This window comes from Microcebus murinus, chromosome 22 (assembly GCF_040939455.1).
Source record: "Microcebus murinus isolate Inina chromosome 22, M.murinus_Inina_mat1.0, whole genome shotgun sequence".
Taxonomy (NCBI): Eukaryota; Metazoa; Chordata; class Mammalia; order Primates; family Cheirogaleidae; genus Microcebus; species Microcebus murinus.
This window is the reverse complement of record NC_134125.1, coordinates 27191859-27213983: the sequence shown is the minus strand read 5'-3', so window position 1 is coordinate 27213983 and position 22125 is coordinate 27191859. Positions and strand designations below refer to the sequence as shown.

The following is a 22125-nucleotide window of genomic DNA, read 5'->3' as shown; positions in this document are numbered from 1 at the left end:
GGCGCCCGAGCGACGGTCCGGTCGGCGGAGCGCCTTCAGCTGCCGGCTCGCGCGCCCCCGCCCCGGCCCCCGCCGCCCGCGCCCGCGCCCGCGCCCGCGCCCGGCCCGGCCCGGCCCGGCCCGGCCCGCGCCAGGTGAGCGCCCCGCCCGCCGCAAGCCCCGCCTGGGCCCGCCCCCGCCCCGCCCCGGCCGACGGGGGACCGGGCGGCTTCCTTGCGCGTCAAACCACATGATCCCATAAAACATTCATCCGCTCCCGGCCCGCGCCGCGAGCGCCCCGCCAGTCCGCGCCGCCGCCCTCGCCCTGCGCGCCCGCGGCCCGAGGCCAGCCCGAGCCGGGCAGAGCGGAGCGCGCCGAGCCTCGTCCCGCGGCCGGGCCGGGGCCGGGCCGGAGCTGCGGCGCCTGGATGCGGACCCGGCCGCGGGGAGACGGGCGGCCGCCCCGAAGCGACTTTCGGTCCCCGACGCGCCCCGCCCGACCCCTACGATGAAGAGGGCGTCCGCCGGAGGTGAGTGGCCGCGCAGCGCCCGAGCCCGGCAGCAGGGGTGGGGGGCAGGGGGCCGCTCGACCCTCCCCGGGCACAGGGCCTGTCCGGGGCTGCAGAGGCACGGGAGCGTCGCTGGGCGGCCGGGAGGGCCACCGCAGTGCTGCGCCGGGCTGGGGTCGCGGGCGCCCTGGCCTGGGGAGGGCGGAGCCGGCGGCAGCAGGAAAAGTTGCCACTTCCCAGGAAAGTTGACGGCGACGGCGGGGCCAGGGGTGGTGGTTCGGGGGTCCCTGAGGCTCGCCCAGGTTCGGGGTGGGGGCTGCGGGCTGGAAGGGTGGGATCTGGCCTCGGAGCGCCCCGCTGCGAAGGGGTTAATGAGCGGGGTTTGCAGAAACGTGGGTGCCGAGCAGAGGTGGGGGTGTCGGGCCACCTCCACCCCCGCCTAGCCCCGAGCTCAGCGCAGAACCTCCTGTTTCTCTGAGGTCAGGCCGCAGCGGGATGAATGGGGGCGTTGGCAGCAGTAGAGGGCGTGGGGCACAGGGCAGTCCCAGTGCCGCCTCCCCAGGCTGGCAGTCAGAGAAGGCAGCAGCAGTCGCCTGAGAGCCTCTGAGGGCCTTGGCTGAGGGGCGTGAGGGGCGGTGGGGCTCCCTCGCAGCATCCCATTCCTGGCAGCCCTCCCAGGACCCTTCCCCCAACCCGGTGTGAGGTCCGGGAAGGGGGGCAAGGGAGGGTGGGGTCTGTGTGAGTTGGCGTGCCCTGTCCGGAGGGTGCTTCCCAGGTGCCCACTAGGCTGCTCTGCTGCTGCCGCAGGCTGCACACGTTTCCTTGCACGTGCACGTGTCTACAGGAGCTGCACACTTGGACAGGGCATGTGCACATGCATACCACTGCTGCCCCAGTGTGCACATGCACAAACACTGTGGGTGCACACACGGACCATGCAGGCGCACATCCGTCCTTGCCCCCGCCTGCACGCCCACGGCCACACACGCATGCATGCAGCATGCCTGCCATGGTCTCCACACTTAGCATATGCTGGGGCCCCTCTAACAAAACCCACTCCCCCGTCCACATGCTCCTGTGTTCCTGGGAGGCTCAGGGCAGCTGGGGCTACAGACAAGGGTGAGATACCCTTAGGGCTGCCTGTCTCTATCCCCATGTCCTGGGAGTCTCCCCTTCACAGCCTTTCAGCATGTGTGTGTGCAACTTCATATGCGTCTGCACGTGTGTGTCTATGCGCGTGACTGGGTGTGCCTGTGGGCACATCAGCATATGTCTCCTTGCCTCTGGGAGTCAGTGCCCATTGTGTGCCCAGGGAGGCTGTGACTCAATCTGGAGCAGAGGGCTTGGAACATGTATTGGGGGCTTGTGCAGTGCCCCCACCACCAGGTGTGAGATGCAGAGTCTCCCAGCCACTCCCCGCCCACCAGTGCTGGGGCAGTGGTAGTCCATGCTGGGCTGGAACCAGCCTGGGCAGGGAAGACCCATTTCAAACCGTAAGGTCAATATTGAGATAAACAGGCCAGACCCTGGGCATACTCAGCCACCACTGCAGCTCAACTGACTGGAGCAGGTGACCTCAGAGGGGCCTTGCTTTCTCCATGGCAGGGACCTTCTTGGTGAGGGGTTCCTATGTGGTCTCACCTGCTTCCAGCTGTGTGGAGCACTGAGCAGATCCACCATGCCGGGTGAGGGGTAAGGGTGCCGCTGACCCACTCGCACTGGGGAGGACCCCCAGCTGGGGCTCAAAGAGGTGGGCCACACCTCTTGCTCCCCAGTCACTACCACTGTCCTCATCCAGAGAGTGGGGACAGGCAGGGCATCCTAGCGGGGCATGTAGGGTTGAAACATGCCGACAGAGGGGCAGCTGCAGGGCGGGCCTCTGTGAGCAGTGGGGCTGGCCACTGCTTTTTTCTGAGCCCCTGTCTTCCCATCTATAAAGCGGGCACTGTCCCTATCCTGCTCCAGCGAGGTGAGGAGGAAGTAAGCCCCTGTGCCAAGACGAAGCTGGGTGGAGGTCAGCACCCAGACACCTGTCATCCTTCCCCCAGCAGAGGGGCATGCACGGGGCCTGGCATGGCAGAACTGGGGCCTGGTTTGGGTCTAGGCTCAGCCACCTGCTGGCTGTGTGACCTTGGGTGTGACAGGTCACCTCTCCCTGCCTCAGTCTTCCTCACCTGTGACACGGGCCAGTAACTGGGGACTGTTGGGGACCTGTGAAGTCAGCCCAGCTTCCCCCATAGAGTTCTGACCCTGATGCTTCTGCCTTCAAAATGCCCAAAACGCCTCCACCCTCCACGCCCCCCCTCCACTCCTCGGGGATCCTCTGGAACCCTGGTGCTGCCCACAGGGCCCCTCCCTCCTACCCATTCAAAGAAGGGGCATTAAAACCCCTGGAGTCAGGCAACTCAGCCAGGGCCACAGGCAAGTAGAGTAGGGGGCTGGGTGGGGGTGCAGGGAGCGTGCAGAGGCACTGGGGGGGCTGTTTCCCAAGCTGGGCAGCCCATTGCCAGCTGGGGGCCTGCAGAACCTCCAAGCCTCAGTGTCCTCATGCTGGGGTCTTTACATAAGGAATGGCCCTCTTCCTGTGGTCATGCAGTCAGAGAAAGGGGAGGGGGACCAGGGGGAGTCTGGGCCAGCGGATCTCAGTGGGGAGAGGCTCCCCCACAAGGATGGGCAGGAACCCTGGAAGGTGGAGAAAGGTCCTGCTGTCCTGGGAGGTTGGGAACTGACTGAAGAGGGCCCGGGGTTGGTTTGCTGCTGCTGCTAGTGACAGACTGTGAGGGGCAGGGCTTGTGCCACCTCTCACCCCACTGCCCACTGATGACACAGCCCCTAGTGCCATCCCCTCCATGTCCACTCAGCCTTGAATTTGTGGGCAGCCAGTGCAGCGCCAGGAGGGTCTGGCTGGCAAGGCCAGGCTGGGCAGGAGGCAGAGGGAGCCCTCCTGCTGTCCTGGCCTGGGACCCAGAAAGTCCCTCTGGGAGCCTCGGTCTGTGCATCCGGGAAAGGGGTGAGGAGAAGGGAGAGCAAGAAGCAGTTCCAGGGTGACCTGGGTGAGTGAGCCAGTGAGTGTGACAGAGCAAGTGTGTGAGCAGTGACCCACCCTGGCTCAGTCTCAGGTTACCAAGGGCTCCTGGCACTTGGCTGTGCCAGGTCAGTGAGTTCATGCTGCCCTCCCTACCCGCCACCTGCCGAGCCATGACCTCTGATGCCCCGTCACCCAGGGTCAGGCAGTGCCCCTGTCCTGCAGCCTGCCATACCCACACCCCAGCCAAGGTCTCGCTGGCACCTTCCAGCAGCTGCATCCCAGACACCGCATTTGCTCCCAACCATCTATTCACTCACTCACTCATTCATTCGTTCCTGGCCAGAAATCATACCCTGAGGCAGGCAGATGTGATCCTTGCCATCATGTGTTCCTAGGATTAGATGCGTTAAAGGACAAGTGGTCACAGAGTGGCCAGGGCAAGCCCCACTGGGGTGGTGGGCACACGGTCTGACCCCCCACGACTCCTTGCATGGTCCCGGGGCCCAGCTGGGTCCCAACACACCAGGTGTTTTGTGCTGCAGTTTCTTCTTTTATCACTGTATTTTAAACATTTTGCACATTGGGAACTATTCTTGTGCATCATGGGTTACCGGTGTGTGTGGAATCCCTTCCTGAGAATGCACCATAATTTATTTATCCAAACCTGCATTGGCCTTCCGCACTGCCTGCAGCCGAGTACTGGGCACCGTCAGATGCAGCTCCACACGCCCACCACAGCATGCCCTCGGCTGGCACCTGCCAGGTCTGGGGGCGGGTCACGTGCCCCTCGCCAACACTTGGGTCGACTTCTGGGGATGGGACACAGGGCCAGATCCCATGCCCCTCCCAGGCCTGCTGAGGCCTGTGACACACATGGGTCTGCCATGTGAGCGATCATAGCAAGTAGGATTTGCTTTCGCTGTTGACCGGATTCTGGCTCTGAGGATGGCCATTTGTGCAGTGACCACCACCTCTCTCTTGCCCACTTCACACAGCCTCTGGCCTCCCCTGCTATGGCCTGCTGGGGGGTGATGGTGGCACCGTCCCACCACTGTGTCGTATCTGATGGAGGCAGCCCACAGCTGGCAAACCTCCCAGAGTGGCCTTTGGAGGTGCTGAGCATGTTGGCCCAGGCAGGCCTGGCAGACAGGGAGCCCCACGGGCACGTGGAGCTAGGCTGAGCTGGGATGTGGGGTGTCAGGAGCTGACCCACCCTTGTTCAGAGCAGCCTGCCCCGTGCCCAGGTGCTCCTGGGTCTCTGGTCAGCCCCTTGGCATTCTTAATTGGCCATCACGGATCATGTTGCATGGAATTGCAGTTCCTTGGAATGTTGGTGGGTATTGAATAAGGGTTAAGGGTTTTGTGGTCAAATTTGGGACCCACTGGATTAAATGGTGTCAACAGAGCTCCTTTACAGCAGGGCATTTTAGGCCTCAGTTGTGGAGTGGGGTGGACAGTGCCTTCTCTGACAGGCACCCCATTTGATGTGTTTCAGGGCCTGGTGGGCCTAGGAGCCCATTTTAGGAAACCATGGCTGAGGTCCCTCAGAAGGCTAAAGGGGGAGATCTTTGGGCCCCCAGCAAGGGCCCCAGGATGAATGGGCCATCCCACACAAACCCTGCACCCTTGGGGCATGCAGTGGGTGGAGAGACCACTGCTTCTCCCAGCAGTGCAAGACAATGTGCAAATTTAACCTTTGGATTTATGACTCTATTTCTTTGCAGCAAATGTCACAGGAAATGTCAGGCCAAGGCTGAAGCTGGGCAAGGGGCCCATTGAGGAAAGGGGTGGGGCTGAGCAGGCTAGTGTGGGGGCTCCAGGCCCCTCACCTCCTCCCGGGAGCCCTCTCAGATTGTCCCTTGCCTGCCTGGGTCCCCAGCACTGTCTTTTCAGTTCGTTCTGGGGTGACCTTATTGAGGTGTTTTCTTTGTTTGACTCCTGCTGGGGCCTAGATGGGGCCAGCTCAGGGACCTGCCAGATGTGTGTCCCTGGGTCAGCGCCCTCTGGGTGGGAAAACACTCCCAGTCCTCAGGTGTGGGGTGTGGGCTCTGGGGGTGGTGGGTGGGGGCTGAGTGCAGGCCCAGGGCCAGGAAGGCCCCTACACACAGTAGGTGCTCAGTGAAGAGCAAAAGGCAATTAGTGGATGTGGAAGGTCGGGGTGGATTCTGGGTAGGAGTTCACGGCCCCCGGACTTACATGGCCCCACCATCTCCTGGTGCCAGATCCTGTTGTGAAGCCCTGCCTGGCATGGACCCCCAGGTCCTGGTGGTTTGTCAGCGATCAGTGATCACCTCCCTGCTGTGTGCAGGGCCTGTGCAGCAGGTGGCAGGGGCTCAGCTGCCTCTGCCCCCTACAGCCTCATGTCTCCCCTGGAATCGCAGCTCCCTCCTCTGGGCGTCCCAGGCCCCCTGAACAGCACATGGCGGCATTTTGTCCTCTGTCCCCAATATCCGCTGTCAGGGGCTGCCCCCCCTCAACAGTCCTTCTGCGCTGGGGATCCTGAGGGAAGGCAGCCACACTGTCACTCTGCCAAGAGTCCAAGTGTCAGCAGTTGAGAGGTCGTGGTGGGATGGGAGTGTGTGCACAGGCTCCATGCAGGGCTGGCAGCTGGGGAGTGCCGAGGAGAGGCTGGGTCCATGCAAGGGGGTCTCCACTTCTCAGCGAGGAGCCTGAGGCACAGTTCAGGTCCCCAGGCGGGAGCCTGGCCACAGGACCTTTGCCCTGACTTGGAAATTTGTTGTTTGGAGGCTTCTGTCCCACCAGTCTGCACTGGCATCAACGTGTGGTGGGAGGGGCCCGTGTTTCTGCCTGATCTTCAGGCAGGGTGGGGCCTAGGCAGTGGGAGGGCGGGCCACCTGCTCCCAAGAGTGTGGCCTTCACCCTAGTTGCACCTCCCTCCCCTTAACCCCCTCAAAACGTGGCTAGAAACAGAAATCATAGAAAGGGCAGTTGGCATGGATTGAGGAACTCCAGTGGCCCAGGCCAGGCCAGCCACCAGCATGGCAGTGGAGGGAGGGTGTTGGGCCTGCCCAAGGTCATGCAGGAATTGCCCCATCTGCTCTCCTGGCCCTGCCTGCCTCCACGCTGCACCCACCAGGAACCTGGTAGCTGTGGTGCTACTTCACAGAGCCCAGCCAATTTCCTCCCACACGAACTCCACTCTGTGTCCCTCTGTCCGCCCTAGCTGAGGCCTCCTGGCTCCCCCTGGACATATCCAGGCCCTTCGTCTTCAGAGAGCACAGAGCTGGCCAGTGTCACCCTGCCCCACCTCCATCCCCTCATCTCCTTGAGGCTGTGTGAGCAATGGCCCCTGAGCCTGGTGGGGACCAGCCTCTTGGGTTGTCCTTGGGGGCCATAGACGAGCCCCCTGGGGCCACCTGAGCAGCAGGACTGCCATTGCTCCCTGGTCTAGGAGTGCCCCCTGCCCCACCTACAGGGGCTCTAGGGACTGCAGTCCTGAGCATGGCCTGGCAGGTGAAGCCACAGCTTCCCCAGGGGAAGCCCTGCCCCTCCCCATCCCTGGCAGGTCCCTGTTGGGGAGGCCCTGGGGGCACTGGCTTCTCCCTCTACTCTTGGCACATTCTTCCTGGTGTCAGTTCCAGGCCAGCCCCTACTGGGCAGGGGGGACTCTGAGATTCTGGTGACATGCTCTGCCCCCAAGGTACCGCAGGTTCCCGGGAGATGCCCCAAAGCCCATGACATCTCCAGGAGTGCTAGCATAGCTGCTGGGTTGGGGGAAGGACCCTGAGGCCTGGCCCCCACAAGGCCCCCTGAGGCCACACTGGCCCAGGCCTTGAAGAGGAGCTGGCGCTGCTGGCTTTGGGGGATAGCGGTGGGGGGTCTGGCAGCCAGAGTCTGGGGAGCAGAAGCCCCTGTGAGGCAGGTGGGGCAGTCCTGGGTGGGGCAGAGGGAGACGGGGGTGCAGATGAGGAATGTGTGGGGGCCCAGAGGGTGCAGAGGGAGGGATAGAGGCTGTGGGGTGGACGGTGAGATGAGCTCCCCAGCCCCAGGGAGAGGCCTGCCCGAGGCTCTGATACTCCCGTGGCCTGACACGTGGCCCTGCACACCCAGCCGTGTCCAGGCTGTCTTTCATCTCCCTGCCTTGGCCCCAATTTATGTCAGGCAGAGGCTGACACAGGGACAGGTGTGACAAGTGTCTGGCTTCCTGTTTGAAAATTGGCAAAAGAAAAACTTTCCCCATAAAGATATTCCATCTACATATCTCCTGTATGTCACCACCAGGACCCGTCTCGGCCCAGACAGATGGCGGTCCTAATGGACTCCATTCTTCACCTGCTGTTGGAGTGGCAGCCGGCCCCCTGCATGGCCTGAGGAGGGCAGTGGGTGCTGGGTGCTGAGTGAGGCGTCAACCCCCCTGTGGAACTGTCCCCAATGCCCTGGCCTGTCCTCACCCCTGGCTGTCCCCACCCCTGCCTGCCTAACAGGGACCTAGGGTCAGGTGGCCCAGACATTGAAGGCCCCAGGGGTCCCAGCACCTCCACCCTCCTAGCTTCAGGCAGTGCATGCCTGACCCCAGCCTAGGTATGTGGCAGGAGTCCTGCAACCCTTCCTGGCAGAGGCATCGCCCTGGGATGGGGGCAGGGGTGCAGCATGTTGCTCTGCAGTAGGGGGGTTGCTGCAGGCCTGCACCCTCCCAGCCCAACATCCCCTTCCTGCCAGGCAGCCCTATATTCATCCTCCCCACCTTGCTCAGGTTTACCCCACCTGCCACTCAGCCCTTCTCTGCCCAGGGCCACAGTAGGGCATCAGCAGGCCCTTCAGAGCTGCAGCGTGGCTTTGGGGGCTATGCTCTCTCCTCTGTAGGGTGGGGTTGGTGGTCCTTCTGAAGGGTAACATGAGGTGCTTCCCCAGGGAGAGGCCCAGGGCAGGCTGCCTCATTCTGGGGTGGTGGGCCGAAAATTCCCTGCATACCCATCCTGAGCTGTACCCTCCCCATACACGGCTTTTGTTATCTCCATTTTCCCTGGAGGGAATGAGTTCTGAGAGGCTGAGGGGCCTGCCTGAGGCCCCACCCAGACAGAGCCAGGGCCCAAAAGCCTGACCTGTTCCTCAGGGCCCACGGTAGTAGGCAGGACCCCATGCTGCGCGGCTGCCGAGGGCTCCAGCGGCCACAGCCTTTCCTCTGGTCCCATGTCAGAACAAACCAAACACACTCTGGATTTTACCAGGTTGTATCATGGTAGAAAATCTGGAAAAATACACCGAAGTTTGAAGAAAGAAGTATCTGAGTCAGCTCAGTCTGCTATAGCAAAATGCCATAGGTTGAGTGTCTCAAACAGCAGAAATGTATTTTCTCATGTTCTGGAGGCCGGAAGTCCGAGATCAGGTGCCAGCACAGGTGGGTTCTGGTGAGAGCTTGCTTTCTCTGTGTCCTCACGCAGTCGGGGAGCCGGGTGAGGAGAGAGTGAGCTAGGGGCTCTGCTCGTTCTCTGGCCTCTGCTTCTGGGCCACTAATCCCATCGAGAGGCCCATCCTGACGACCTCATCTAACCCTGCTCACCTCCCAAAGGCTCCACCCGCAAATGCTATCACAGTGGGGGTTAGGGCTTCAACACATGAATTTGGGGGACACATTTAGCTGTAACAGAAGTGAAGCTGCTCATGGTGCCAGTAAAGAACCCAACGTTGGCCCTGGGGAGCTGCAGCCACACCCCCTGCAGGGAACGTCCGTGCCCCGTGGGCTTGTGTGCAGAGACTCTCCCGGGGCAGGACAGCTTCTGGGAATGCTGCCTCCGTAGCTACACAGAGCCTGCCACTTGCCCATAGTGGTGGGCATTTATTGCATTCACATGACAACATTTGCAGAGCCACTACTGTATGCTGGTCACCAGCCGTGGTCTGCTCCTGTGGAACCCGCAGGTCAGGAGGCCGATACTGACAGAAACAAGCCACGCAGAGGCCTGCTAAGGTGACCGGTGTGGGTGTGGGGTGGAACGGACACCCGGGCAGTGGATGGAAGATGGAGGGGTGTCAAGGGGACCCTGGAGTGGGCCCACCCAAGAGCCCTACCCAGACCCAGACCCACCCTTCACAAATGAGAGATGTGTCGGTGCCTGAGCTGGGCCAAGCAGCGGGGCTTGGGGGTGACCCAGGCTTGCTGTCTGCTGCAGCCATGATGGGGGCTGGGGGGCCACTGGGATCGGGGCACCGGCTGCCCAGTGGGCTGCAGGCTTTTTACATATGTGATAATGGGGAAGGTGCTGAGGCCTGGGCCAGTGGGCTGGGGCTTCGGAAGGGAAAGGGGGCAGGAGTGCTCTGAGATCATTCAGTTATTGGGGAAAAGGCATGAGCCTCTGCAGGCTCGGTAACTCAAAGGTGTGGAGGCCAGCGGGTGCCAGGTGCCCTCTGTGGGGCGAAAGGTCAGGCTGCCCCTGTCCTAGGGGGTTCCATGGGGGAGCTGAGTACAGTGTGGCCTTCAGATGCCCTGGGACCCCTGATGGCCCTGTGGTGGCCCCTAGTGCAGTCTTGGGCTCAGGGAAGTCTGTGCCCTGGGCTTGGTGGAGTGGGTCCGAGACAGAGGAGCTGAGGAAATGAGGCCGGGGTGCCTGCCTCCCACTTCCACTGGTCCTGCTCTGTGGTGCGTCAGTCTCAGGAAGTAGCCGAAATACACTGGCCTCCTTTAGGGGAGGCAGCGGTGCCTAGGCTTCCCACATTCGCAGGTGAGAAGCCGCCAACAATTTCCATCCCAAATTGATTTCAAATAAGAAAGAGGATCACGCACGATCATATAGGAATGATTTATCACTCGTTAATAAAGGAGCAATTACTTATTCGCATCACCCTTGCCTGCACGCCGGGGGCTCTGTCGCAGAAACATGTTGGGGACTCTCTGGAAGCTGAGAGAGGCTTGTTTGCACTCAGCCAGTATAAGGCAACTCCTGCCAGGCCCAGCGTGGGACGGGGACTTGCACAGGAAGGCGAGGGAGGGCTGGGCCGGGTGGGTGCAGAGGGCCATTTGCGTGAGAGCAGTGGTTGCCCGGCCAGAGATGCCGCTTGAAGTGTGAGAACTGCAGTGGCTTCTGAAGCCAAAAGCCCAGAGTGTCCTGGGAGGCCCAGAAGTGTCCTCAGCTGAGCAGGGGGCTGGCGTGTGGGGCCCTGTCCCTGCGCCAGAAGCCAGACACCCTGGCTGTGCATCCAGGTGCTTCCTGAGCTCTCGCCGTCCCTCCTTCTCCTGCACCTGAGACATCTGCTTCTAACCCACATTTGTCTGCACCTTCTGGAAGGTGTGCTTGCTTTCTTTTTTCTTTTCTTTTCTTTTTTTTTTATCTCTTGTTTCTGAGATTTCAGTGCCAAATATGCAGCTGTTTTTCAAAACAGTAATATTTTAGTCAACAGGTTAAAACCTGCACCCAATCCTCCAAGGCTGTCTTGCAAGTCGGCTCTAACCCCATCTCCCTAGGTGGCAGCCACTGTTGTCCCGTTCTCTGGTTTTGCCAGTAGTCACCATCACATTTCCACGCCTCCTACCCCAACCCTATCCTCGGCACACACCTTGGCATGGTTGTCTTGCTGCCCATCAGTTAAATTCGAAGCTGGGGTTTCCCAACCGAGATCACATAAATGCTCTGCACTGTCCCACCAAGGGTGGGGTGGGGGTGGCCTTCCCTCTCTTGCAGGCCCTTTTGTTTTTTCTGGGGTTTACAGTTGACTTTGTTTGTTTTTTTTCCTCTTGTCCCATCTGCCACGCGTATGGGCTTACTCCTCCCCACTGCAGGGCTTCTACTGGGGTCTCGTCCTTCCCCAGGGGAGGCCTCACCCCAGCCTCTGCGACTTCCCTTCACACCTGCTGGTTGCAGCCAGCACTTCCTGGGCCCCCCACATCCTCCTTCTGGGTTTACACCCTCTTTTTGGCTGAAGCGCAACCACAACTAGCTCTCTAAGGAAGGCAGAGTGAAGAGTCATTCTCGGAGTCCTGCTGTGTTTGCAGGTCTGTGAGGCAGGATGACTGGGTCCTGACTCCCACGTGGGACTGAGCTCTCCCTCTAAGCATCAGTGCACTGTGGCACCCACAGCCACTGTGACCTCCCCAGACCCCCAGGGCCCCGCAGTTGTGCTGCGAGTGCCCCACGGAGGGCCAGGTCCTCAGCACTGGGAGATTTTCTGGTATTACTTCTTTGATAACTTTTTCTCCTCTATGTTTTCTGTTTTCTCTTTCTGGAACTCCCCTAAGACAGATGTTCGACCTATATTTATCTTCTGAATCTCATTCATTTTTTTTTTCATTCTCTTTTTGTTTTTCTTTCTGGAAGATTTCCTTGACCTTGTTTTCCAATCCTCGTATTGATTTTTTTTTTAATTTTAGCAATCCTATTTCTAATTTCCAGGCACTCTTCCTTGTTCTCTGATGGCTCCTGGTTCACAGCACACTGTTCTTGTTTTAAATCCCTTTCCATCCCTAGGAGGATGCTAATTAGATTTTTCTCTTAATATTTGTCTTTTCTCCACACTGTCTTCTTCCTCTATAGTCATTTTCCCTCCTCACCTGCATTTGGCACCTTTTCCAGATGCCTGGTGGTTGCTGGTTTCCTGGTCACCTTCACAAGGGAGGCTGGTTGAGTGCCCTGTGGAGATGGGGCTCTTCTTCCAGCCAGCAGGCAGGAGCCGCCCTGGGTACCCCCAGTGCTGGTGGTGGAGACCCTTTCTCTGGGTGTTTCTCCAGCGGAGAGGGGCAAACACATCTCTCACACAGATCATGAGTCGAGCACGTGGTGAGTGGGCGGGGCAGGGGGACCACCAGCGCTATCTGAGAAGCTGCAGCGACTCAGTGTGCTGGGGGTCGCCCGTGAGGGAGCAGGGCCCAGGCCTGACTGTGAGCCTCCCTTCTCTGCTGAGGCTGACGGTGGTGGAGCCGGCAGGGAAGCGGCTCCAGGTGTGTTTGCAGCACAGCCTTGTAGCCCACCCTCTTCCAGCCCAGACGTCCTGTCCGCTGCCTCTCGTGGACAAAGCAAGGGCTGGCTGTCGGCCGGCCAGAGTGGCCTTGAGACGCTGCAGCAGAGGGATCCGCATGGCTCCGAATGCCACATCTGAGCTATGTCTAATGTCCCTGGGCTCTTCACCCGAAACAGGCTGACCAGGATCAGACCCACAGGCCTCTGAGGAGGCCATAGAACCCAGGCCCACCTGGGCAGGGTTTCCAGGCTGGAGGTGATTCTGGGGTCCTGGGGATCTGGCCCATCATCATCCTAGTCACTGGCGTGGAGACAGGCTCAGAGGGGCCAGCAGATTCTCTAGTTACTGAGAGAGAGGGCAGAGGCTGCAGCTGAACCTAGGGCTGCAGCACCCCAGGGCCCACCCTCAGCCAGCCCAGGGAAGGAGGCCTGGGCAGGGGTTGAGGTGCTGTGGGGGCCAGGGAGCCCAGGTGGCTGCCCCTTCCCGTGTGCCATCCCTGGTCTAGGGTCTGCACTGGTTGCTGGGGTGAACAGGGATCGTGGGGCCCCGATTGCTTGCCCTGTCCCCTGGCCTTGCTGGCGCCCTTGTCTGAGGAGTGGGGTTGACAGTCACTCCCTTACTGTGCCGTGGGGATGTTATGAGACCCTCAGGAATGAGGAAAGTTGTGCCTTGGGCTGTCCCAGGGGGCCAGGGACCCGCATCCGTCTCTCTCCCTCCTGCTTTCCTTGCTGCTGGGCCCTGTGTAAGGCTGGGGGTAGAATGGTGGACTGATGAGGCCTCCGTGGGAGACAGATGCTCATCAAAGGAGCCCTACACGGCCTCAAGACACTGATGCTGGAATGGGGCATCTTTGGGTGAAAACCCTGCCCAGCGATGTCTGGTGTCCACTCAGCACTGGCCTCCACTTGCTTGTCTCTGGGGCTCCCATCCTGCCTAAGGCTGGCTGTGCCCCACGTAAGCTCCACGTCAGCCCTAGGCTGCCCTCCATTCAAAGACCTTACACATAGCTGGTGCGATTATGATAGTGATGGTGGTGATGGTGATGCTGGTGGTGATGATGGTGATGGTAATGGTGGTGATGGTGGTGATGGTGATGAGGTGATTATGATGGTGATGGTGGTGGTAATGCTGGTGATGGTAAAGATGATAATATGATGATGGTGATAGTGATGATGGTGATGATATGGTGATGAAGGTGATGATATGGTAATGAAGGTGATGATGGTGATGGTATGGTGATGATGGTGATGATATGGTGATGGTATGCTGATGATGGTGATGATATGGTGATGATGGTGATGATATGCTGATGATGGTGATGATATGGTGATGAAGGTGATGATGGTGATGGTATGATGGTGATGATGGTGATGGTATGGTGATATGGTGATGGTATGCTGATGATGGTGATGATATGGTGATGATGGTGATGATATGCTGATGATGGTGATGATATGGTGATGAAGGTGATGATGGTGATGGTATGGTGGTGATATGGTGATGATGGTGATGGTATGGTGATATGGTGATGGTATGGTGATGATATGGTGATGATGGTGATGATATGGTGATGATGGTGATGATATGGTAATGAAGGTGATGATGGTGATGGTATGGTGATGGTATGGTGATGATGGTGATGATATGGTAATGAAGGTGATGATGGTGATGGTATGGTGATGGTATGGTGATGATGGTGATGATATGGTGATGAAGGTGATGATGGTGATGGTATGGTGGTGATATGGTAATGATGGTGATGGGATGATGATGATGGTGATGATGGTGATGGGATGGTGATGATGATGATGATGGTGATATACCCCGGCCAGGGACACTAATAGCCCCTCTGGGATTCTCCGTAGTCTCAGCCAGTGCTGCCCTCAGCTCAATTTCAAAGGTGAAGGGCTGGGCTGTACCTGTGATGGCTCAGGTAGATCCTGTCTAGCTGCTGTCTGGAGCTGGTCTGAGCTGGTGCTGGACCCGCACGTGTCTTTTCATAGTAGAACAAATTGGCTATGTTTTACAAGTGCCAAGGGTGGGAGGATACGTGGGCTATGGTCGCCCATCTTCCTCCCACTGCAGTGGACAGACCCCTCACCCCAGGCTGGCTCCTGGGAGGGCCTGTCACAGTGACCCTCCGCTGCTCAGCTGAGCCCACCTTGCCCCAAGCCCAGCAGCCCAAGGCCCAAGTGTGACGCTTTGGGGGTCCCTGCTTTTGTACTCAACCTGCCTGCTCAAGGCTAACGCTTGGCCTCACAGGCTGTGGTCAGCTGTGTGCAAGCGGCAGACCCGGGGTCTTGGGTGGTGAGGGCTGGGGCTCAGGTTGGGGTGCTCGCCCTGGGAATGGATGTGGGGCCTAAAGGAGGACAGGACCCAGCACCGGGCACTGCAGGACTGGGCACCCAGGTCTGGGCAGGGGTGGGGTGGAGCGGGCAGATGGCATGGGGGCAGGTGTGTGGTGTGGGCAGGTGTGTGGTGTGCTGTCCCCCACCCCCAGGGCAGTGGCATGTCCTCATTAGCATCCTCAGGAGGGACTTAAGCTCACACTGGCTGCGGGATTGAATCAGCCTGAATTAGCCACAACATCAGGATGGGCCCATCGTGGAAATAGAATTGTCCTGATAATTAGGCAGCAGTGTTTGTTGATGGCCTGATGGGGCAGGGAGGACAGGGAGTGGGCTCTGGCCTCCTGTGGGGGAGGGACACTGGCTGAGTCCCTGGAGCCCAGTGGCCTGCACTGGCCATGTCCTGGGCTAGACTGACCTTCAGCTAGACAGAGCCCCAAGGACGAGGCTCACTGGGGCAGATGCTGAGCAGGGTGGACTGCATGGGGCAAAGCTCCCAGACCCTCCAGGTGAGCACCCAGGCCTTGGCCAAGGATGAATCCCTGAGGTGTGGGCACTGGGCTGAGTGTCCTGGCTGCCAGAGGGTCTGCCTAGACTTATGGGCTCCTGGGCTCCTGCCCTCGTCCTTGTACCTTTGGGCCAGCTGAGGCCCCTCCCTGTGACTCCCCAACATGGCACCAGCCACATAGTGGGGTGGCCACCCGTGGTCAGTGCTGGAGGGACCTGGCCAAGGGCTGGAAGGAGCATGAGGGAGTAGACAGTCTTCTGGTGATCCTGCTGTCCAGGCCTCCAGCTGGGCCAGTCCCCTACCCACCAGCCTCAGCATCTGTGACATGGAAGGTGGCCCCTCTCGGGTGTCATGCTGGCTAGGAACCTTGGGACCATGCAGCTCAGGTTAGGCATGGGGGGCTAACCCTCTGCTTCCTAGCCAGGCCTCTCAGTGCCCCAGTGCCAGGGTGCTGGGAATCCTCCTAGCTGTGGGCAGGTAGTTTCCTCCCACCAAACCTCATTTTCCTCATCTGTAAAATGGGTCAATAAACTTGACCGCCGCTGCCCCCCGCCCCCCAGAGAATTCATCGGACCGAGGGGCCCAGCTCAGGCCTGGTCTGCTGGGCCTGGGTCCACCAGCATCCTGTTGTCTTAGGGTGAGCACAGCACCACCAGGCCCAGACAGGCCCGGCTTGGCAGGGGTGAGGTGTGGGCTGGGCCTGGAGCCACCTCAGCCCAGGTGCAGCACCCTCCTGTGTGGTGGGCGTCCTTGCCCAGAGGCAACCTTACCTGCCCACCCAGACCCTGCAGCCTCGTCCCAAGAAGATCAATAAGGAGCAGGGCCCAGCCGGGCGGCTGAGGCTGGTGGCCACACTCATAGGACACAGGGCCCCTGGCAGGTGGGCTGCCCCCTGGGGAGCTGCTGCCACTATCCTGCCCCCAGCACCTGCAGCCCCAGAAGGACACAGGAAGTGCTGTGGGAGTGGGAGCTGCCCCTGCACGTGTCTGTGGCCAGAGGACCGACGGCATGTGGGCGGGCGTGTGAGAAGCGAGCAAGGACATGGGGACAGATAGACCAGGAGGGGGTGAGTCAGCGGTGGAGGCCAGCAGGAGTGGGGAGCGGGTGCTGGGAGGGGTGCCCTGACCCTCTGTGGTGTGGGGGTGGCATGGGCCCACCACCCCCTCCTGGAGCTATTTCTGGCTTTGATGTGCTGAGCTGTGGCCTCCTGTTCAGCCTAACTGTGGTCTATGATGTGGCCGCTTCACCGGGACATGGCTGGTGTGTCAGAGGATCCTGAGCTGCCTGATGTCCCGGTCATGCTGCAAGGGCACAGGAGGGCCGAGTGCTCCTCACTTGTCCTCGTGGGCAGCCCAGCCCCCCACACCCTCATTCCTTCCCAGGCCATGATCCTTCCTGCATGGCTGGACAGCCCTTGTGGCCTCTCTGGGTGGCACTGTGGCTCCTTGGCCCACCCTTCCTCTTGGATGTTCTGGGGTGGGGCAGGGCAGGGTAGGGCTTTACCATATGCTCAGTGCCTCAGTTTCCTAATCTGTAACATAGTGCTGGTGGGCCCCTCCCAGCCACATGGTGAAGGTGGATGGCTTGCTGCCCTATTGTACATGGAAGCATTGAGGCCCAAGAGCACTGAGCTGGTGGACAGACAAAGGCTGGTGCTCTGGGCCTCCAAGGTGCCATCTCTTAGCCTTGCCAGGTAGGAGCAGAAGTGTCCCTGGGGGACAGAGGGCAGGGCTCCAGGAGCTGTGGGAACCGGGAGGACACCAAAGAAGGCCATCCCAGCTAGGCTCCCACTGCAGCTCCAGCTCTGCTGCTGCTGGGTAAGCTGCTGACCTCAGCAGCCGCCTGCCTGCCGCTCCTGCAGGTCCCCAGAGCCGCCTGCCCCACCTGCTCACTCCCTCCTCCGCCCCACATCCCTCTCAGCCTCTTCCCTCCCCCTCCTGTTCTTCCCTCCCCCTCACCCCCTCCTGCAGTGACTGCACCCTTTGCTCACAGGTGCAGGTGCCCACTTGGGCCGCCTGCTGTTCCCGCTGGGGGGACGTACCCAGACCTGTATGCCACCTGGCTTCCTGGGCCTTTAACCTGGTGGTACAAGGTCCTGAGAAAGCTCAGAGCTGAGCTGTCCCCCTGAGAAAGCTCAGAGCCTTCCAGGCAGGGCTGGCTCCTGAGCCTGGCCTGGGCTGAGACTGGAACCCCATGCCCCAACCCAGCCCTGACAGCAGTGTGCTGTCCTTGGGGAGGGCCCGGACCACCGGAGGAAAGAGGAGCAAAGATTAGCCTGGGGATGGCGGGAGAGGCACAGTTGGTGCTGCGCTTGGAGATGGGGGAGGGCGGTGAGGCCTAAGGCTGGGGCCTGGGCAGGCTCAGGTGGGGTGGGGCCTGTCTGGGTGGAGGCAGCTGAGGCAGGGGCTTGGGGGTGTGCTCTGAGTGCTCTCTCTGTGGGAGCTGGGGCCACTGCAGGGCTGTTTGCTCACCACAAGTGGGGTGGTGGATTGAGCTCACACTGAGGATTGGGGGACAGAAAGGAGAGAGGGGCTGGGCGTGGACCTGGAGGCCAGAGAGGTCTGTGGCCCAGGGGCTGCAGACCCAAGGGGACAGGTCAGGGTGAGGGCCAGAGAGGCCTACTGGGGTGGGTCCAGCCTCTGGGGTGGGGTCAGAGGACACCCCCCCCCATGACCTGGCTGGGTCTCCCTGGTCCCCAGGGCCCCTGCTATGAGTACAAACCTGTGCTGCAAAGTTGGGTTTGATTATCTCATAAAAAGATGCTCCCTCCTGGAGGGGTTGCCATGGAGACCAGCGGGCAGGCCCCAAGGGGGCCAGGCTGGAGCCAATTAACACGGCTGAGTCGGGAGAAAGCCCACCTCGCCCAACTCTCAGAAGTTGGTTTCTGAAAAGCAGTCCTCTCGGCAGGGACAGAACTGTCCATGCCTTTGTGCCTGGTTCCTGCTTCCTGGCAGGGCTGAGCGCCAGGCGGCTGCCCTGACATGCCCCCGCCTCCCGTGGCTCCATCCTGAAGCTCAGCCTGGGGCATTTGCAGAGTGGACACAGTGGCCTCAGGAGGGAGGAGATCCCTGAGCAAGGGACTCGCTCTGGGAGTCAGCTGAGCCCCAATGCAGGGCCACTCCCAGCCCACAGCTTCTGCCTGGGAGCCACAGGACGTGGCCTGGTGTTGGCATGGCTCGGTCTTGATGGGGGGGGGTGGTCACCATATGTGCCAGGCGACCTGTCTTGGTGGGACCGGTTGGCAGCAAGGTGTGGTCAGTGACCTGTGGCATGGCGTGATCAGTGATGTTGCAGTAAGGTCCTGAGCCTGCCCCAGGAGCTCCTGGGACCTTCCCCCCCAACCCACCCTAGGTCCCTCCAGGAACAGCAGGTGAGAGACTGGGGGAAGCTGGCATGACCAGGCCCCACCTTCCCAGGGAGGGTGCACAAGAGAGAGCAGCAAGGGTCACAGCAGTTCACATCCAACATCAGGCCGTGCTGCCTCCTTCACACAGTTCAGCCAGGGAAGGGTGCCCAGGCCTGGGAGGCTCCTGGGCTGGGCACACCCCTCTGAGACCGTGTCAGGGCTGCCTTCTCCCTGGCAGCCAACAAATGGCTTGAGGGTGGCAAAGGAGGCCCCCAGGCTATGGTGAGGGGGTCTTAGGACCTGGAGACCAGAGCCTGAAAGGACACGCATGCCTGGTGACCACTGCGCTTGCTGGGCTCTGGGTTGGGGCATCTGCACTTGCCCAGGCAGAGGGGACCCAGTGGGACAGGGTCCCCAGCGTGGGTTGGAGGGCCCTAGGGTCACACAGCTCTGAGTGGGGGACGGTGGCCTGTTGTCCTCTCCTTTCTCCTGCCTGGCTCCAACCCCAGCACTTAGCTGGCCTCAGTCTGCAGAGTCCTGCTCTTAGCCAGCTGCCAGGGAAGGTGTTAGCTGTCAGCGCAGGTGTTAGCTGTCAAGGAAGGTGTTAGCTGATAACTCAAGTGTTAGCTGATAAGCCACAACCCTCCCAGGGGGATTCACATTTTAATAGACTTGCTCCTAGAGGAGAGAGAACCTTCAGCAATGGGGGAGGGGGGCCAACCGAGGCAGTGATGCTTACTGTGGGGCTAGGGACCCTGCTAGCAAGGCCAGACCTGGCCTCGGCACCCCAGCAAGGGCACGCTGCCAATATAGGTACTTGGTGAAGCCCAGGTGTGTCTGGCCCCTCAATGGAGGAAGAGAAGCACCCACTGGAGGCTGTCCCTGCTGAGGGTGCATCTGGGTGGGAGGGCTGAGGGCACCTGAATGGTGCAGGGACTGGCTGGGAAGCAGGGAGCTACTCCCCTCCTCCTGGTGGAAAGAGAGAAGGGAGGGGGGCAGAGGCTTCAGGAGGTATTCCTGCCAAGTCAGGAAGTGCCTGAAAGGAGGATGTGTGGGGGAGGGAGCAGCCTGCCTGGGGGGCTCTCATCTTCCTCCCCAGCATGCAGGCTCCTGTTTCTGGGGTAGCAGGGGTGCTAGCAGGAGAACCCCAGCCCCGTTATGCTCCCTAGGCCCTGCTGATGTGGGGATCCCGGGACCCCTGCAGGGCTCTCTGTGTTCACTGGAGTCCCGAGAAGGTGTCTGCAGTTGTGAGCACCTGTCCCAGGAGGTGCTGCAGTGGCTGACCCTGAGCGTGTGTGAGGGAGGAAGGCGTGACATGGGGAGTCTGAAGTGGGGTTTCCTGGGGAGGAGCATGCAGTTCCCACCACACGTTATAGCCCAGCAGCATCCATGTGGCGTGTGGAGCAGGGATCCCAACAGCCTCAATCCTGGGGGTCCCGGCCCAAGGACCAATCCTGGGAGCCAGCCTGGCTCCAGCACAACCCCCAGCATCTCTGGGACCCCCCTGCCAGCTAACTGCCCTGTCCTCTGCCCTCAGGGAGCCGGCTTCTGGCGTGGGTGCTATGGCTGCAGGCCTGGCAAGCGGCGGCCCCATGCCCAGGCGCCTGCGTGTGCTACAGTGAGCCCAAGGTGACAACGAGCTGCCCCCAGCAGGGCCTGCAGGCTGTGCCCACCGGCATCCCGGCTGCCAGCCAGCGCATCTTCCTGCATGGCAACCGCATCTCGCACGTGCCAGCAGCCAGCTTCCGTGCCTGCCGCAACCTCACGATCCTGTGGCTGCACTCGAACGCGCTTGCCCGAATCGACGCTGCCGCCTTCACCGGCCTCACCCTCCTGGAACAGCTGGACCTCAGTGACAACGCACAGCTCCGGGCCGTGGACCCTGCCACGTTCCATGGCCTGGGCCGCCTGCACACACTGCACCTGGACCGCTGTGGCCTGCAGGAACTGGGCCCTGGCCTGTTCCGAGGCCTGGCTGCCCTGCAGTACCTCTACCTGCAGGACAACGGGCTGCAGGCACTGCCCGACGACGCCTTCCGAGACCTGGGCAACCTCACTCACCTCTTCCTGCATGGCAACCGCATCCCCAGCGTGCCGGAACGCGCCTTCCGAGGCCTGCACAGTCTCGACCGCCTGCTGCTGCACCAGAACCGTGTGGCCCGCGTGCACCCGCAGGCCTTCCGAGACCTCGGCCGCCTCATGACGCTGTACCTGTTCGCCAACAACTTGTCCGCACTGCCTGCCGAGGCCCTGGCACCCCTGCGCTCCCTGCAGTACCTGCGACTCAACGACAACCCCTGGGTGTGCGACTGCCGGGCACGCCCACTCTGGGCCTGGCTGCAGAAGTTCCGCGGCTCCTCATCGGAGCTGCCCTGCAGCCTGCCCCCACATCTGGCCGGCCGTGACCTCAAGCGCCTGGTGGCCGGAGACCTGGAGGGTTGCGCTGTAGCTACCCGGCCCTCCCGCCCCATCTGGACTGGCAGGCCCACAGACGAGGAGCTGCTGGTGCTGCCCAAGTGCTGCCAGCCGGACGCTGCAGACAAGAACTCAGTGCTGCAGCCTGGGAGGCCGGGCTCAGCCGGAAACGCACTGAAGGGGCGAGTGCCTCCAGGTGACAGCCCGCCAGGCAACGGCTCAGGCCCACGGCACATCAACGACTCCCCCTTTGGGACCCTGCCCAGCTCGGCTGAGCCCCCGCTGACCGCTCTGCAGCCTGAGAGCTCTGAGCCCCCAGGGTTCCCCACCTCGGGCCCTCGCAGGAGGCCTGGCTGTTCCCGCAAGAACCGCACCCGCAGCCACTGCCGCCTGGGCCAGGCAGGCAGTGGGGGCAGTGGGGTGGGCGACTCGGAGGGCTCAGGCGCCCTGCCCACGCTGGCCTGCAGCCTCGTGCCCCTGGGCCTTGCATTGGTGCTAGGGACGGTGCTCGGGCCCTGCTGACCCCTGGCGCGAGAGTGCTCCGCAGCCAGCTGTGTGTACATACGGGGTCTCCCTCCACCTGCCCACCAGTTGGACAGCAGGCCCCGCGGGGCAGGCCAGGCCCTCCCTGCTGGACACCTCCCGCCCACCACCCCATCTCCACCCATCATGTTTACAGGGTTCGGCGGCAGCGTTTGTTCCAGAACGCTGCCTCCCACCCGATCGCAGTATAGAGAGATATGCATTTTATTTTACTTGTGTAAAAATATCGGACGACGTGGAATAAAGAGCTCTTTTCTTAAGCTGTGGCCTCTCAGACTGAGGGTGCTGTGGTGAGAGGCGGGAGTGGGTGCTGGGGGTACAGCTACTCCCCAGTCATAAGGCCTGAAAGAAGGGGAGTCACCCAGCCACATGGGCAGTTTGGACACCCGGGCCGCCTGGTGGCCTGCCAGCCCAGCACAAAGATTCAGCTGGCTCCCCAAGAGCTCGGCTGACGGAACACAGGCCTTGCCGTGGCAGCTGGTGGAGATGTCCGCTCTGGGGCTCCCAACCCCAGCCAGCCCAACCCGAACTGCCCCCAG

General features: G+C 61.1%; 1 protein-coding gene across 1 annotated transcript; it reads left to right on the top strand.

Annotated features, from left to right (window-relative positions):
• The first annotated feature begins 254 nt into the window (after nucleotides 1-254).
• RTN4R (reticulon 4 receptor) lies at nucleotides 255-21846 on the top strand. Its single transcript, XM_012776518.2, has 2 exons — nucleotides 255-509; nucleotides 20166-21846. The coding sequence occupies exons 1-2, from the start codon at nucleotides 488-490 to the stop codon at nucleotides 21563-21565; spliced, it is 1422 nt and encodes a 473-aa protein (XP_012631972.1). The 5' UTR covers nucleotides 255-487; the 3' UTR covers nucleotides 21566-21846.
• The last annotated feature ends 279 nt before the right edge of the window (nucleotides 21847-22125 follow it).